The sequence below is a fragment of the Mya arenaria genome, chromosome 16 (assembly GCF_026914265.1).
Source record: "Mya arenaria isolate MELC-2E11 chromosome 16, ASM2691426v1".
In the NCBI taxonomy this organism is placed as follows: domain Eukaryota; kingdom Metazoa; phylum Mollusca; class Bivalvia; order Myida; family Myidae; genus Mya; species Mya arenaria.
This window is the reverse complement of record NC_069137.1, coordinates 16876101-16891034: the sequence shown is the minus strand read 5'-3', so window position 1 is coordinate 16891034 and position 14934 is coordinate 16876101. Positions and strand designations below refer to the sequence as shown.

The window sequence follows — 14934 nt, the reverse complement described above, 5'->3', positions numbered from 1 at the left end:
GCTTCACAAAAAAACCTCCGAATGGCCCAATTTTACCAAACTTACCAGCGGCTGTTCCAAGCTTTCCAACAAAAGCTCCGACCGTTCCAATCTTACCAAATTTACCAGCATCCATTCCAAATGTTCCAACAAAACCTCCCACAGTTCCAATTTTACCAAACTTTCCACCATTAATACCAACGCAACCATACATACCACCATTTATTCCAACAAAGCCAAACCTACCCTCAGTCGTACAAACACCACCAAATGCTCCACCATACATTCCAACACAACCAAACTTACCTCCAGCAATACCAACACAACCGAACTTATTCCCAGTAGTACCAGGCAAACCAAATGCTCCACCATACATTCCAACACAACCAAACTTACCTCCAGCAATACCGACCCAACCCAAATTACCCCCAATTATACCAACACAACCAAATGCACAACCACCCCCAATCATGCCCACACCACCAAATGCACTACCAGTCATTACAACACAACCAAATTTATCACCAGTTATACCCGTTCAACCGAATGAACCAGCATTCGTTCCAGTACAACCAAAATTACCTCCAATTGTTCCAAACCAACCAAACCTACCCTTATTCGTACCAACACAACCATCTCGACCGGTGCTTCCAACTCAGCCATATCTACAACCAGGTTTTCCAAATCAACCAAATATGTCAGCATCAATTCCTAGACAGCCAGTAGCTCCGCCTCCAATCTTACCCCCTATATATCCACAGCAATTAATTCCGTCGACGACTGTACCAAACAATCCACCAACAATCAAACCACCGGCCATGTTTGAACCGCTTTCACCTTTTGCACCAGTCCCACCAAAACCACTCACACCACTTGACTTAATTCCACCAATTTTGAGAGCATTTAAGTTTCCTTCATTGCCAACAGGAAACAAAGCTCAACCCATTGGGTCAAATATACCAATAAATATAACATTCCCACCACTGGCATTGCCGCCAGCGGTAAACACACAACCCAGTTTACCATTGTTTCCAAATACGTTACCTCCGTTTACGTACAATCCAATTCCTTCACAATCGCGGCCACTTCAGACTACACCAGTCCCTGTTTCAAACTTCACAACTCGACCTATTCAGCAACCAGTCCCTGTCTTCAACTACACAAACAGACCGATTTTGACACCAGTCCCAGTTCTTAACTACACGAACAGTCCAATTTTGACACCAGTCCCAGTTTCCAACTTTACATATCCACCAGTTCCGACTCTAGTCCCTACCAAGCCAGTTATACCAAGTTTTACTTTGAAGCCCGTCATTCCACCGTTTTCAGCCAAACCGGTCATACCGTCTTTCCCACCAAAGTCAACACCATTTGTTCCAATATCGCGTCCAGGTTTTGTAGGGCCTTTCATACCAAATCTCCCATCCGCTTATACGACACCAAAACCAGTAATTCCATTCCTTCCGTTCCCTTTCCTACCGCAAATTCCTTCCAATCCTGCGATTCCCCCAATTCCTACTCAGCAAAAACCCACATTTCGTCCCGACATTGTACCTCCCGGTGTGAATCCAACGGTTCCGACTGTACCTTTACATATGAGGCCTGACGTGTTTATTCCCACTACCCACAAGCCAGATACAGTAGTACCGTTCTTTCCTAATCTAATAAATCAACCATCTACAAACCAGTCACATAAAACAACAGTAAAACCAGATTCGGCATTTCCATTTTTTCCTAACATAATTCAAACACCTTCGCCGAACCAAGCACCTCCAATAACGCTGAAACCTGACACGGCCTTCCCTATTCGTCCTAACAACACGAATACCCCATCAACTCCTCCCCAAAACACAACAAAACCTCTTCTATTTCCACCCCTTTTCCCGCCAGTGTTCCCACCCACCAGATACCCATTCACAATAACAACCACGCTTTACCCTGTAAATGGGGTACCAGCTACGGGCACCACTACTTACCCTATCCCTGTAATTCCAAATTTTACACAAACACCTCTTTTACCAAATCTTCCTTCACAACCAGCTTTACCAAATACTACTGCGCCCCCATCAGTTACATTTCCACCATTTCCAACTTTTACACAAACACCTCTTTTACCAAATCTTCCTTCACAATCAGCTTTACCAAATACTACTGCGCCCCCATCCGTTACATTTCCACAATTTCCAACTTTCACAAAAACACCCCTTTTACCAGATCTTTCTTCACAATCAGTTTTACCAAATACTACTGCACCCCCAAACGTAACATTTCCACCATTTGCAACCTTCCCGCCAATAAACTACGTACCAACAGTCCCGAACAAAGTTCCTCCAGTAAAATATACTCCTAACAGTAAGCCTCCGACACCTAGCTTCCCTTCTATAGTGCCGTCAACTTACTCGCCATTAAACGGTGTACCGGTAACTTACCCGCCTCCTGCAATTAATCCGCCAATAACATTACGACCATACGCCGGAACATTCAAACCCATAAACATTACTGTTCCGCCACAATACATGTACTCAACTCCCAGTTATTGGTGGGACAATAATGCAACTTATCCTAGCAATGTAACTTTCGCTTATTCCAATTTTAACAATTCCGTTACCTATATTCCAACTTATAACGGTACATACTATGACTTCAATGGCACGTCTAACACAACATTTCCACCTACCTATATCGACTATAATACAACTGTACCATATTCCAATTTTAACAATTCGGTTACATATATCCCAACATATAACGCTACGTATTACGACTTCAATGTCACATCTAACGTAACATTTCCACCAATGTATATCGACTACAATGCAACATTACCATCTAACTTCGTTGACTTCAATAGCACATACCAAACAACACAGATTCCACCAAACGTAACATCAAATTCACATTTCAATACAACAACTGTTCCAAGAACGACAATCCGTCCAGTGCCTGTCTGTCCGGCAGGAAATATTTCGATACCTGGGTTATCATGTGATAGCATCTATATGTGCCCTGCTGGAAGCAAATGTTATGGCGGCATATGTTGTCTCCCCGCCCAAACTATTCAAGTCCGTAAGTATACACATTCGTTTATTTTACTGTATCTACTTGGATTGCCAGACATGACAACCCGTTTGTTTCTTCATTCAACATTAGTTAATTTGACTTTATGTTCTGGATTTGACAGACATGCCAAACCGTTTGTTTCCTTTTTCAATATAAGCTCATTTGACTTTATTTTTTGTTTCAATGGTTTCGGCAGTTTAGAAACCTGTCTAAAAAGTTTTGGTTATAGTCACAAATGCACTGCTTTATGTACAAGAGTGTAATCTCTTCACAACAAGACCCAAGACTTAAGTGAATATGAGCTCAGTGTCGAATGGTTTGTATAAGTAATAAGAATTCTATAATGACTTCATATAATGCTTTATCAAAAGAAAAGTGCTGGTGAATTTGACACTCTCACTTACATAATGAATGTACAAAATAATCATATAAGAAATACGGCATGTATAGTTAAATACATTTAGTCGTCTCCCGTTATCTCGAACAAGCCAAGACTGACTTACAAAACGGTTTCTTATAAGCATAAATACATGTATCGTATAAAACGAAAACAAGTGTTAAAGTTGTTTGACATAAAAAATATTTATTCTATGAAATAAATTTATATTTAAAAAAAACTGTGCCTCCAAGTACCAAATAAGAAGTGGGATTTTTGAATTAGGCAAATGACTTATGTTAGAGAATTCCGAAAGTGCCACCATTGTTTTTAAACAATCTAAATCTCTAACAATGGTGCATTGTTTGTTATATTCTCAGGAGTTGTGAAATCTTTAAAAAGTTATACTTATGAAAATCAAGATTATCTATTTTTATGGTGAAAAATCAACAGTACGTAACTAATTTGGGTAGATGAAATAGGTTACCTAAGCCACTAACGCTCAAAGGGGCACAATTAAGGTTTTACAGATAAAACGTTAAGAGTATTTATAAAAACAAATCAATTAATACCAACGTATGCTAGTCGGTTACAGTTATCTTTTTCTTATATATGCACACATCTTATTTTTTCGATTTGATAATTTTAAGTCGAATGAGTTGAATCTAGCATTGCACTAAAATAGAAAAATAACAGATGCATCAACCTATACTTGAGAACATCAAGTTGCTTAATTATGTTGAAAGGGACTTTTTAAAGTTTTCTTTCTCGAGTGTGGTCTTTTCTCGCATTTAGTTGTTTCATCGTGTTGAGTATTTGTTCATTTTTACGTTAAGGATGAGTACACACTTTACTGCATTTCATCGTATTAAACATATGTACATATATATTTCGTTTTAAACATATGTGCATTTTTCTCGCATCAATCATTTGTATATTTTCCTCGTTTTAAACATATGTGCATGATTCTCGCATCTAACATATTTGTGTATCTTTTCCTCATATCAATCGTGTGTACACTTGCGTTTCTTTCAGCTGCTTGTCCCATCGGGTTCTTGAGTAACAAGGTGTGTCCCGATCCACCCCTTCCAGATGAATGTACAACAAGTAAGGACTGTGGAAACAGAATGGTTTGTTGTCTCACTGGATGTGATCGACGAGTTTGTAAACCAGTCGATAAAATTAAAGAAAGTAAACCGAGGAAATAGGCGTATTTTCTATTAAAAATGCCAGTATGATATACCTATTTTACATTAATGTAAGCTGGGAAGATTAACGTATGTTCCGTTGATAAAGCCGAAGAGAAAAACTTGTCTTCCAATGATGTATGCTGAAGAAATTGACTTATGTTTCATTGATGTAACCCGACGAGATGGACACATATTCCATTGATGAAACAGTCTTACGTTCCGTGTGTTCCATTAATAAGGCCAAGGAAATTGTCTTGTGTTCAATGGTTGTAAGCTGAAGAAACAGACTTGTTTTCGATTGAAGTAACCGAAGGACTAAACTTACATACCATTTATACAGCCAATGAAAATGATTTGTGTTTAATGGATGTAAGCTGCGGAAATACGCTTATTATCAATTGATGAGAATTACCTATTTTTCATTGATAACGGATTGGAAATAATCCGATGTTGGAAATGCTCCTTTGGCGTAAGCCGAAAAAAACAACCCCTATTACACTAATTTACTGTTGACGGTATGGGCATCGCCGATTCCAAATATATTTCGATTTAGTTTTTATCTACGTATTCTCAAAGACAGCTACATGGACTATGATTGGCATCATAAATGTCTTGACTGATGCTTAGTTTATCAGTCGAGAATAGCAGATGCCGTATTTGACCAGAAAAAGGACTGGTTTGAACTATTTTGTTGGCGATACATCCAATGCAAGTTTAGATTAGATATAGGCAATCGACTTTAGTGAAGGAATAGAGTTCAGGTCGAACGAAAAATTATTCGCCTTTACTAATATTGTTGTGCGTGGTCGATTATTTCTTCATTTTAAGTAACCTTGCCTGTCTAGTAGCACTTTCAGTGCTTTGATTGTTATAATTAAATTTTCAAAATGGTGTTTTGAACAAATAGAAATGACATCGTGTAAATTTGCTACTTCCAAAACTTAAGACGTATGCTTTTGTTTAATATCAAGATTGTTTGAAATGCATAGTCATTTTATGTTCTCATAGCATAATAGTTGTGACAACTAAATGTTTGTTGATAACCGTTTTTCTTACATGGAAACAAAGATTGAAATGTGACAATTTCGAATTTATGTGAAATATTTATAGTTTGTGCTGACTAATTAACTGATAGCAATGGGACCGTATTATCAACAATTGAAGGACAGCATATATAAATGTGTAAAGCGGGTGTATCAGATCATTTTTACAGTTTACTAGCAAAATCGCATTTCATTAAACTTTGTTTCGAAATGCAGTCAAAACTCGCTATGTCGAAATCGTTGAGACACCGACAAAAGCATCGAGATAACGAATTTTCGATATAAAAATATACCAAACTTGTCTAACTTAACCCAAAATATTCAAAAAGCTCGACCGTAGCGAAATCGAGATGAAAGAGTTTGACATAGCGAGTTTCGAATGTAAATACTGAAATTACTCAGAAAAAGAAATTCGCGATGATATGATACGTGCTAGGATAACATGGCCTTATATCGTTTGTATATTGCATGTATATATATTTACATTTGCATTTGATTTTCTGTACGATGAAATTTGCGTTCAATTTGCATGAACCTGTCAACTTTTTGTGAACTCTGTAGGGCGAAGTTTCGCAGGTATCACCTTGGTCATGTATGTGTAAAACACGAATAAAAGATCTCGATAGTTTTCTTCATAAACGCGAAAATTATGACTATGAAAATTATCATTATCACAAAAAATGAAAAAATGTTAATGGGAAAAACGTGAATATAAAGATTGATTTTAATTTTAGTGCGTGTTTCTGGCGCGGAAAATTTCGGTCGAGCGTTAATACTGCATGAACGCATGAAAAGTAAGAATCAATCCTGAAATAAGCACAGTGTCACACTTTCTCAGTTGTACAAAACATGAAAACCCTGCATTAACATTGTCCTTCCAGGTATCTTTTATTGAAATATCGTGCAGCGATTAATAATAAAAATGTGTTAATAAAACCATTAGAAGACGTGCTCTCATTGCCTATTCACCATTTAATTGTCATTCCATGTTTTATGTTGCTTTTAACTGTGCTTGCGTGTAATTATACGCGACAGCCGTTTGATCATTTCAAGCGAAGCTTAAAGGTACTCACTCATTGCTGATGTTTTGTTCATATTTTGTTTGTTACAATAAAATTTATTGTTGATGTTGCAGTTTTTCATCTGACCGACCGAACAAAGACATTGTCTGAGATTATTGCAACTATTTTGTTTTAGGTTGCATTAGCGACGATATGATTAAAAGATAATCAGTGGAAACAATGAAATTATGTAATTTTTAGAACCAGTGGTGTTGCAGTGTTGTGTTTTTTAAATATCCGTCAAAACTCATATAATCGTCATAAATATCAGGCGAATTGCAAAAAAGGTAGTTCGTATTTTAGACATTACACTGGGCATTCCTGTGTTATTTCGGACGTTAGGCCGTCTGAAATCACACTGACTTCATTTGAAAATCACAGAAATGAAATGAATAAAATTAAGGTTATTATTGGTCATTATAAACTTAGACTAGTAATCCCATTGGTCGTTGTAGAACTACTCAAATACTATAAAGGAGTATCGGAAACGATCTCTTCAGATCTCTGATTGTTCAATTGTTAAAGATTTTTATCCCCCTGCGAACGATTTCTTTCAGAAAAGTAAGACAAATCATATTTTAATGGTCAACGCAACTACTTAATTGCTAAAAAGTATATACATTGTGTTCGGACTTGATTGTTTTTGGCGTGATATGGTCCTGCTTTGTTTTCCTTCCTTCCGTTAGTTTATTGAAAGATCGGCATAAAATAGCCTTTGTTAATATAATTTGTTAAATATTTAGAAGAAAAAATCATAAATAAACAAAACTTAACATAAGGAGCATTGCTATTGCACAGGAAAGTATTTCTTAAATTCATGACTTCTTCAATGCATATTGCTATCTTAGTTCTTTTGCTTAACATTAGTCGTCTAAATTTGCCCATGATATTTTACCTAGGTATTTTAAGCGTAAGTGTCTAAATTTACAATAGCAAATACGTGCTACAGTGATGACCATTTGCTGACCATGATGATAAAAAAAGCAAATTCTTACTGCTGAAATGAAAATAGTATGAAGAGTTATTTCATTATGTTCTATCAGTTTGTTGCATATTTAATTTATGAAAACAATTTATTAAAATTGATATTCTTATAAGATCGTTTAGTTGTAAGGCATAAGCAAACTGGCTTACTAAATTCAAGGTCGATCATTATAGGTTAAACAAGCGTCCGCTTACGGAGCGGGAGGTCGTGGGTTCGATCCCAGGCCGCGTCATACCGAAAGACGTTAAAAGCTGGTACAAGTAGCTCCCTTGCCTGGCGCTTGGCATTTAAAGGGTAGTGCTTGGGAAAGTGGTGTACTCAGTACTGGTTCAACCCAGGAAAGTTGTATCCCGTGTATCGGTGCTTTACACTGAGCACGTTAAAGAACCAAGAGGTCTCTTCGCAAAGAGCTAGGGTATCGCACCCGGATTTCTTGTATCTCACTCTGTTTCTTCAAGTCTTCCAATGCCTGGATTTGACTGCGAATTGCTGTCACTTCTATCTCATGTCACTTACGGCATTTAAACACAATTTAAGTCGTGATGGCGTCACGGCGGGGTCAAGCCATAATGCAGCCAATGGGCGCGGGCAGACCTTGATAAACTCAAATAAACAAACAATATAGGTTAAACGAACTGTTCTCAATAACTTAATTTCATGTCGAACATTCAAAACATTCGGACACAAGTCATCCCGCTGGTTTACGATGGCCGAGTTACATTTTTAAAGATTCTTCTTGTTAATTAGTTAAATTGTACGTCTGAACCCGGTTTGAACCTTAATTTCGATTAAGACCTTTAAATAAACAATTATATGTACGTTTTTAAGATACAGTATAGGAATATGCATAAGCATATTCTATTTTTTATACTTAAACAAAACTGGGTTTTTTGTAAAACGGGTTTGCAGTTCTCTTCAAATTTGGCGTAGTTACTAGTAAGTCAGCCCTCAATGGTTATCGATTATATTCAGAAAGATCGGCTGAATTGAATAGAGGCCTGGTCAGAACACACACGTTATATATCAAAAACAAAGCCGGTTAACGATTGTAAAATGCAATTCTCAAATTTAAATGGTCCTAAGGCATGCACCGATCCTGATAAGTTAATAAACGCATTAGTTTAAACGTTTACCGACATTCTTTTGTTCAGAGTCATGATTTAGTATTTATATCTTGGTGTGTTTTTTTCGGATAAAAATCCGAAGTGATAATATTACAAATGTGATTCTTAACCAATGAGACATTACAATATATTACTCTTAATGTCATGTGTTTGATGGTTACTTTACGGACTGATACATTATCGAGGTAATTATTTCAGACAGTTTCACACCAAGAAATGTCACATTATTTTGCTATGTAGATTTCTTAATTTATCACTAAAATAATCAGAGATGAGATATGAGAACTTGTAGTTACTGTGTCAACTGACAATATCGCCAGCCTATTTTTTTTCTTTGACATAACGCTGAGTAACATTATTAATTAACTACTTTCATAAGCAGACTTATGGATATTTTTTTTGGCCGACACCATATTCGCCGACCTAGTTTTTAATGTGACCCAGAAAATAGATACCAGGGTTTCTTCAGATGGTCACTTGTCAACTTGGTAATAAACTATGCAAATATGTGTCAGTTACTTCACTTTCTTTCAAACTTGGTAATAAAGGCGTTTATAATAAAATGCAAACCTCGGTTATTGATATGTGTTACTTGAACGCCAGGTGATTTCTTTATAACTCATAATTGACAGCCTAACGTGTCGAGCTGTGACATAAAAAGTGATAAAGGATATAGAAGTTATTTCTATGATTCATATTGTAATATAAGTATGACTTTTAATTGATTGTATTGTCTGCCCATATGGACGTTGAATGACATATAAGCGTATTCTAGAAGAAGAGTACATCTAAAATCATTTTCAGTATTGATTTTTGTGAAAAGTTTTAAAATTTATGTCCATTTCCTTCCTATGGTCATGTATGTCATTGTCATTACGTTGAAAATGTTTTAGGGACACGTTGAAAGTGTCCTGTGGACACGTTGAAAGTGTTCTAGGGACACGCTGAACATGTTCTAGAGACAAGGTTTTCACCTATCGCCCAAGAGGTCGTGGGTTCGATCGAAATCAGAATGGGAGTGGTCTGGTGTCTGGTGGTATATGTGTCCACATTTCAACCAAAAATGTGGGTTCGATTACCGATAGAGTGAGAGTGATCTAGTGGAGGTCGTGGGTTCAATCGCCTACAGGGTGAGAGTGGTCAAGTGGTACAGGTGTCAGCCTCTAACCCAAGAAGAATTTGGTCAAAACGCAACCAGGGTGAAAATGGCTTACTGGTTTAGGTATAAACCTTTCACGAAAGAGGTTGCTGGCTCAACCGCAACCAGGGTGAAAATGGTCTAGTGGTTTAGGTATAAACCTTTCACGAAAGAGGTTGTTGGCTCAACCGCAACCAGGGTGAGAGTGATCCAGTGGAATAAGTCTCCATCTCTAACAAAAGTTGTTGGCTTGTACATTAAAAACAATGTATAAAAACTAAATTTACTAAACAATACCGTTTCAGTTTTTCATGATTTCTTTATTTATAATGTAATGAATAAATTAGATGCAATGCATTTTGCCTATGTGACGTCGTATAATTTTTTTATCAACAAAGTCTACGATATAGAGGGACAGCTCTCGTATTGAGAACTATTGTAGAAAATTTTATATATATTTTTTTTTTCTTCAAATTTTAACATGTTCACACAAAAAAATGCATCTGTTAGGAATTAACAAAATAAAAATTATACTGCAGTATTGCAAAAAGTGTAGGGCCGGTGGGTAAAAATAGGGTCGGTCGGTCGGTTAAGAGAAAACCAACAATTTATTTATTTACGCCTAAAATATAAATGGAAGATAGATAATAAAAGGCTGGCACATATAGTATTGAGCTTATTTTTATAACCTCCCTTTAAAAATATATTCTTGATTTAGAAACACCATTAGTAAAATAGTGAACTAAAGCAATACCTTTCATTAAAACGTGTTATTATTAATGAATATTATTTTAAAAGTGTGTAATATAATGTTAGTATATTTATCTTTGGTGAGTCATTGTTCAACACCGACCACAAGGTGACTCCTATTATCAAAATACCCCGGTTAACGCCGCCTTGATAATTTTCAATTTTGAAGGTCCTTCGATGGCCTAGATGCCAATTAAATCATTTCTTATTTTAATTACAACCTATGCACCAGTCAATTGTACCCCCCCCCCCAGGTCCGGGGATAGCCGATAGCCGGGGAAATGGGCTGTTTTTACCTTCCAGGTGGCCCCGCGGTGTCGGGTGAATGTGGTGGTTTTGTCTTGGCGCAAAAAATAGCGGGAAATGGGCCTTACCTACGGTCCCTTGGGTGCGGGGACATTTGGCGGGGATTTTACCAGAAGTTCGTCCTTGCATGGCGGAGATTATGCCCGGGCTTGGCTGGACCGAAAGTCAAAGTCCCCGCTATTCCCCGGATTTTGAGGGTGTGGTTACAATTGACTGGTGCATTATTTAAAGTGTCCGCAAAATTTCCATCTTCTCTTTTTTCACTTTAGTTGTTTAGAAGGACGCGCACTCGCATTGGCTAGACGTCATTAAACCAATGAGTGCATCCTTAAAATGAAATTTATTATGCAAAGATGTGGCTTCTAAGTCGTCTAATCAGTAATGTATATAATAAAAGGGTTATTAGTACTGCGTTTTGATCCGGATATGGCGGAATGTCATATTTGATTCTGGTAGTTTTTTGTAGATTTTGATTTTACTCGGCTTGTGCCTTGTGGTGTCCGAATCTGCAAAAATCTACTTGAGTCGAATACAACCTCCTGGATCAAAACGCAGTACTTATAACCCTATTATGTACAAAACCTGTTACCCCGTGGACAGAGCATCTTTAACCCACAGGGCCATTGTAACTTTGAACAATCATTGTAAAAGACAACTACATACAAGATGTTTAAGGAAGCAGTTTGGAAAAAAATATAATTATTTTCTCCGTCTTAATTTGTATGCATTAGATAACTTAATAAATGCAGCAGTTGGCCATTCTTATATTGTCCTCTGTCACTGTCCTGATAGCTCCCTATCTCAATAGATGCAAAAGGTTGTAGGCTCATGATTCTCCTGGTCCAATATGTCATACAGAAAGAAGATGTTGAATGTAGAATCAAGAAGCTTACTTTTCAGGCACTCCAAATTGAATAGTACTGTAACATTTGGAGTGCCAAGAATTTGTTGGATTTCTAGGCAACAGTTATCAGGTGTTGCAGTACATTTGGCAAATACTTTTTACCCGTCCTTGTAAATCTAAAAAAGCTTTCATTTCGCAAAAGTAGTTCATATAACTAAATTAAGGTTGCTAAATCAGAGTTTGAATAATTCTGAAAACTAGATGTGCCTTTAATTGCAGCAATTTGAACTCCAACTCATAATATCAATTAAGCTGGTTATGCAATACTGCAGTTCCTTGGTGTTGTGATTGCTTTATTTACTTGAATAAACAAACAGTTATTGTGTTATAAAGTACAATGTATTAACATGCATTTGTCTTGCCCTGACACCATCCAAGCCTTAAATCTTAGTTCAACGTGTACTTGGGGCTATGTGTAATATCAATGAGAACTATAAATTATGTTCAATTTAGTGCCACTTATGATATTTCATTCCACATACAAAAACACTAACATGTTCAAACCAACATCCTATGTTATGATAAAACCATTGCCAAGTTGGTAATTTAAAAAGACAAGAATTTATGTCTGGTCAGGGTTTGACATAGTCTTTCTAGACAGCTGGACTTGTTTTGCAGTTACTTTGAAAATCTTCAAAAGCTAAACTGAACAAGACTTGAGAAAAAAACTCACAATACCAAAAGGGATTTTAAAGACTTATGAGATCATACTCACATCACCTATACCATTAGTTCTTATCTACAAACTTAAGTCAACATAATAATTAATGTTTTACATAAATATTGCAATAAGTGCCAATAACATTTGTTTGATCACTATAGGCCTAAACATGAGATTTCAACATTTTCCTGATAAACAATAAATTCATTATAATGTAAGGTCACATAAAGGATATATTGTGCTTTTTAAAATTAACATTTTTTCATATGTTTAAAATAATGTCAAATGAAGTGCATTGTCATTTTATTATGAGTTTAAAGCTGCACTCTCATTTTGACAACTTTTTTTTAATGTTTGTCTTGGAACGACAATACCTATTAATCTTTTTTAATGGAAAAACACGAAATAACTACTATTAATAAATCATTTGTAAACTATGGGGATCATCAGTTAGTAAGTTTAAATGCATTAATTGTACACATCGATACCAAGTTTATGTCAATTTTCTACAAATTTCTTTAAATTTTTGCTTTTTCATCATTAACTGAGCACAGCCCCTTTAAACTGTACCTTATAATGTCTGTGACTTATTAAATACTTAATAGTAATGGTCTACAACCAAGATTTGTTTTAATTATTCAGGTTTCAAACTGCATTGTGTATGCGATTGGAAAGGTTATCTTGAAAGCTCACTTAGTATAAGTTTTACAAATAACATTCACCCTGCAAGGTACTCATGTTTGGATGATACATAAATACATAAAGATTTGCACAATCATTTATGTATACTTGCATTTATTGATAAAGGATACCTTTTTCAAATCTTTGATTTAGATTACAAAGTATAACTTATATAAATAAATATACATTCTTAACTTTATCTGAATACACAAGCTAATGCATCAGTCAATTGTAACCATGCCCCCCGACCCCCGGTCCCGGAATAGCGGGGACTTTTACTTTCGGTCCAGCCAACCCCAGCTAAAATCCCCGACCTGCGGAGATAATCTGATGGTAAAGTCCCCACCAAATGCCCCGCACGAAAGGGACATTAGGTTAAGCCCCATCCACACTGTATTTTCCGGGAAGACCTGGCACTGCGGGGCCACCTGAAAGGTAAAAACGTGGCCCATTTCGCCGGCTATCCCAATTGACTGGTGCATAATGATACATAGTGATCCAATCTCATGCCAAGATGATTTCTGGTCTGACATCGCGAGGTTAGATATTCTTAATCATAAAAAAGCCTTGACAGCATTTGAGAAAGACTGTTGTGAGATTAAATCTTCATTACTTTACTATTCCACAACATTGGGTGATATGACGTAATTTATCACGTGGTATACACACAAGGAATAGATCTATTTCAGTAAATTAGCAGTCAGCCGTTATTGATTTAAATAACTGGTTAAGGCGATAGTTATCAACAGTGACAACTCCATTTAGTAGAAAGTTTCAACAATAAATTGTGGACCACCAAAACAAATAGAGGTTGTAAGTATGTTCTTACACAAAATAAATGGTTATTTGACTGAGTCGCATCAAAACAGTTAATATTGCAAGAACATTCTAACAACATTTCATGGATTTATACCGATACTGGGACGAGATGTTGGGGAGTCCGTCTTAAAATGGATAAATTTCACATATGAGCATATGTTGCCTCATTCGGAACTCCTCGGCCATTTTTATCGAAAACAACCTCGGATGTATTTGGACGGTTAACATACTCAGAAATCGGTATATTTAAGTCCGCTGCAAGTAGATCGCGTAGCATTTAATTTGGCAGTTAAACTTAATGACTTAACTCGCGAGAATCTTAAATAAGTTTGCAATAAAACACTTCACTGACAATCAATTAAAACTTAGAACAACAAACACAAGCTAAAACACTACATTTAATTAATTCATTCCAAATTTTACGAACTACTTCTACTGATGTACCGGCATACATCCAAGGTTGTTTTTCGATAAAAATGGCGGAGAAGTTACGAATGATGTTGCCTTTACTTTTTCGGTCAGTCAACTTCTATCCATCTCAACCTGCGGTTTCGACGGGTACCTATTTACAAACCGAACTCGTCATATCACCAGAAAAGTGTCCTATCATAATATCACCCATCCTCGGAACCTCAGCTTATCATACCCTATATGATACCCTGGACAAATCAGCTGTATAAATCTCGTACTTATGATATAATCCAATGAGATCATGGCTTATAAATCGTTTTAGGCAGGATATTGTTAAATATACCGATAGCTCTTCACAGCGGAGTTTTTTTTCGTTATCGGATATTTTATTGGTCAAAAATGCTTACGAAAATTAAAGATTTACGAAGTTTCCCAAACCAATTTGC

The 14934-nt window shown here is 36.4% G+C and overlaps 1 protein-coding gene across 1 annotated transcript in view; it reads left to right on the top strand.

The window, feature by feature from the left end:
- LOC128221451 (adhesive plaque matrix protein-like) overlaps positions 1–4623 on the top strand; it is a 12458-nt gene extending 7835 nt beyond the window's left edge. Inside the window, exons 4-5 of the mRNA XM_052930058.1 lie at positions 1–3045; positions 4451–4623. The exon at positions 1–3045 is cut by the window's left edge and continues 597 nt beyond it. Coding sequence (XP_052786018.1) covers positions 1–3045; positions 4451–4623 — 3218 coding nt within the window. The remainder of the gene's footprint in view (positions 3046–4450) is intronic.
- The last annotated feature ends 10311 nt before the right edge of the window (positions 4624–14934 follow it).